This window comes from Procambarus clarkii, chromosome 32, assembly GCF_040958095.1.
Source record: "Procambarus clarkii isolate CNS0578487 chromosome 32, FALCON_Pclarkii_2.0, whole genome shotgun sequence".
In the NCBI taxonomy this organism is placed as follows: Eukaryota; Metazoa; Arthropoda; class Malacostraca; order Decapoda; family Cambaridae; genus Procambarus; species Procambarus clarkii.
The window spans coordinates 31,263,671-31,266,082 of NC_091181.1; the positions used below are offsets into that span (position 1 = coordinate 31,263,671).

The 2,412-nt window shown below is 51.1% G+C and overlaps 1 protein-coding gene across 1 annotated transcript; it reads left to right on the plus strand.

Annotated features, from left to right (window-relative positions):
* Positions 1 to 292: 292 nt before the first annotated feature.
* On the plus strand, positions 293 to 676 carry LOC138370502 (U1 small nuclear ribonucleoprotein C-like). The gene has a single exon (XM_069334878.1). It carries the CDS (start codon positions 293 to 295, stop codon positions 674 to 676), a length of 384 nt encoding a protein of 127 aa, XP_069190979.1.
* Positions 677 to 2,412: the final 1,736 nt, after the last annotated feature.

Consider the following 2,412-nt stretch of genomic DNA (forward strand, 5'->3'; position numbering starts at 1 on the left):
TAAGTCTCAAATAAATTTTATAATATAGGTTTTTTTGTTTCTTAATATGTCACATAACCCTAATTGAAAACTGCCAGTTATTAAATTGGTCTCAAAGGCGAATTATTATTTTTATTTACTCTTGTACACCTGTTCATTCCAGGCAGAACTGTGGCGATTTGTACACAAAATTTAGGAATAAAACCCTTGGAGTCTGATTGGATATATGGCCCATGGTAGCCTTGCTTGAGTTGTGGTCAACAGCTATAGTTTAAGTCACTGCAACTGGTCCTATAGTCCAGTCACTGGTCCTATGGTTCCAGTCACTGGTTCCATGGTTCCAGTCACTGGTTCCATGGTTCCAGTCACTGGTTCCATGGTTCCAGTCACTGGTTCCATGGTTCCAGTCACTGGTTCCATGGTTCCAGTCACTGGTTCCATGGTTCCAGTCACTGGTTCCATGGTTCCAGTCACTGGTTCCATGGTTCCAGTCACTGGTTCCATGGTTCCAGTCACTGGTCCTATGGTTCCAGTCACTGGTTCCATGGTTCCAGTCACTGGTCCTATGGTTCCAGTCACTGGTCCTATGGTTCCAGTCACTGGTCCTATGGTTCCAGTCACTGGTCCTATGGTTCCAGTCACAGGTCTTCCTGTTCCATACACTAATCGAGTAGTTCCAGTCACCTCCAGTCACTAGCTTCGATTCACGCCACCAGTGCTATCGTTGAAGTCACCAGACACGCCCGCAGGTAACAGTCACGTTACTGGCAGGCACTTGGTAACGCCGGAGCGCTGGGTGACGGAGCGGGGATCCTCAGTTCCGGTCAGTGGCTACGGGGTGACTGGTCCCGGTCAGTGAGCAACAGGTGACGCCTCGCAGACCTCCGTCATTACGACGGCCCGGGGAGGGCAGTACACACAGGCCGTCGCCGCCGCCGCTCATGTCTCCTGCCGCAGCTACAACGACGCCGCCGCCGCCTGCCGCTGGCAGCGGTCTACGTGTTAAAACTGTACCGCGTAACGGTGTTGAGACGGCGCTGTTGAGGTGGTTCTCTTGGGCTTAGGTCAGGCTCCTAGGTCAGGTCAGGTCAGGCTCCTAGATCAGGTCAGGTCAGGCTCCTAGATCAGGTCAGGTCAGGTTCCTAGATCAGGTCAGGTCAGGCTCCTAGATCAGGTCAGGTTCCTATATCAGGTCAGGTCAGGTTCCTATATCAGGTCAGGTCAGGTTCCTATATCAGGTCAGGTTAAGCTTTTTAAGCTGCTGGAAGCCATTGCAGTTTTATATAAACAGCGGTTTGATAGTCATCTCATTTCCATTGATATATTTCTGAATTACCATTTAATAATGACTTCTTCAACCCAACCACTTGGATTGGTTGTTACAGCGACGGCTGCACTTCTTGCAGGTCGGTGTTCGATTCCCGACAGTCCAGTGCTTGGGCACCAACCCTTCCTACGTCCCTCCAGGATGCTTGCATGATAGGTAATCACTTCCAAGACCTATCAGTGCCTTCACCTCATAATGACCATACAGCAAAGGTTTGGAGTCAATGTTGAGGAATATTATTATCAATGTGTCACTCAGATCAATGACCATAATGTTTCTCTACCTCGGTGAGGCGTCTCTTGTCTGTGTGGTAGAGTCTCTTGTCTGTGAGGTAGAGTCTGTTGTCTGTGAGGTAAGAGTCCTGTTGTCTGTGGGGTAGAAGTCTCTTGTCTGTGAGGTAGAGTCTGTTGTCTGTGAGGTAGTCTCTCTTGTCTGTGAGGTAGAGTCTCTTGTCTGTGAGGTAGTCTCTCTTGTCTTGTGAGGTAGTCTCTCTTGTCTGTGAGGTAGTCTCTCTTGTCTGTGAGGTAGAGTCTCTTGTCTGTGAGGTAGTCTCTCTTGTCTTGTGAGGTAGAGTCTCTTGTCTGTGAGGTAGACAAGAGACAGTCTCTTACCTCTGCCTCTCTTGTTCCCTCTGATGGTGTCAAGGTCTCTGTCGTGTTTGGGGTCTGGGTTCGCTGAGAGGAATAATTTGTGAGAGGGGGGAATAATGAGAGAATGAAAGGAGAAGCAAGTGAAGGGTGTGCATGGGCGCGGGGGGGGGGGGGGGGTTAGAGAGGCCTTGGAGAGTAGGCAAGATGGGATTTGTACTTTTTTTTGTATTTCAAAAGTACAATTTGTTCCTCTTCCACCTGCTTCTTGCCCCTCCTCGTCTTTCCCTCTCCATGGCTCCTCCCCCAACACACAACGGGCCCCCACCCCTCCTACCCCCCCCACACCCCTCCAGGCCAAGTTCCAGGCCAATCACCCCTCCTTCCCCCCCCCCTCTCCACAACCGCACCCCCCCCCCCCACACACACACGTGAACTATGGCGTCTGGCTGCCCTCAGGGGGGCGTCGCTCCAACCATTACCTCAGCCCAGTGTAGGCACCTCAGCTACCGCCGCAGG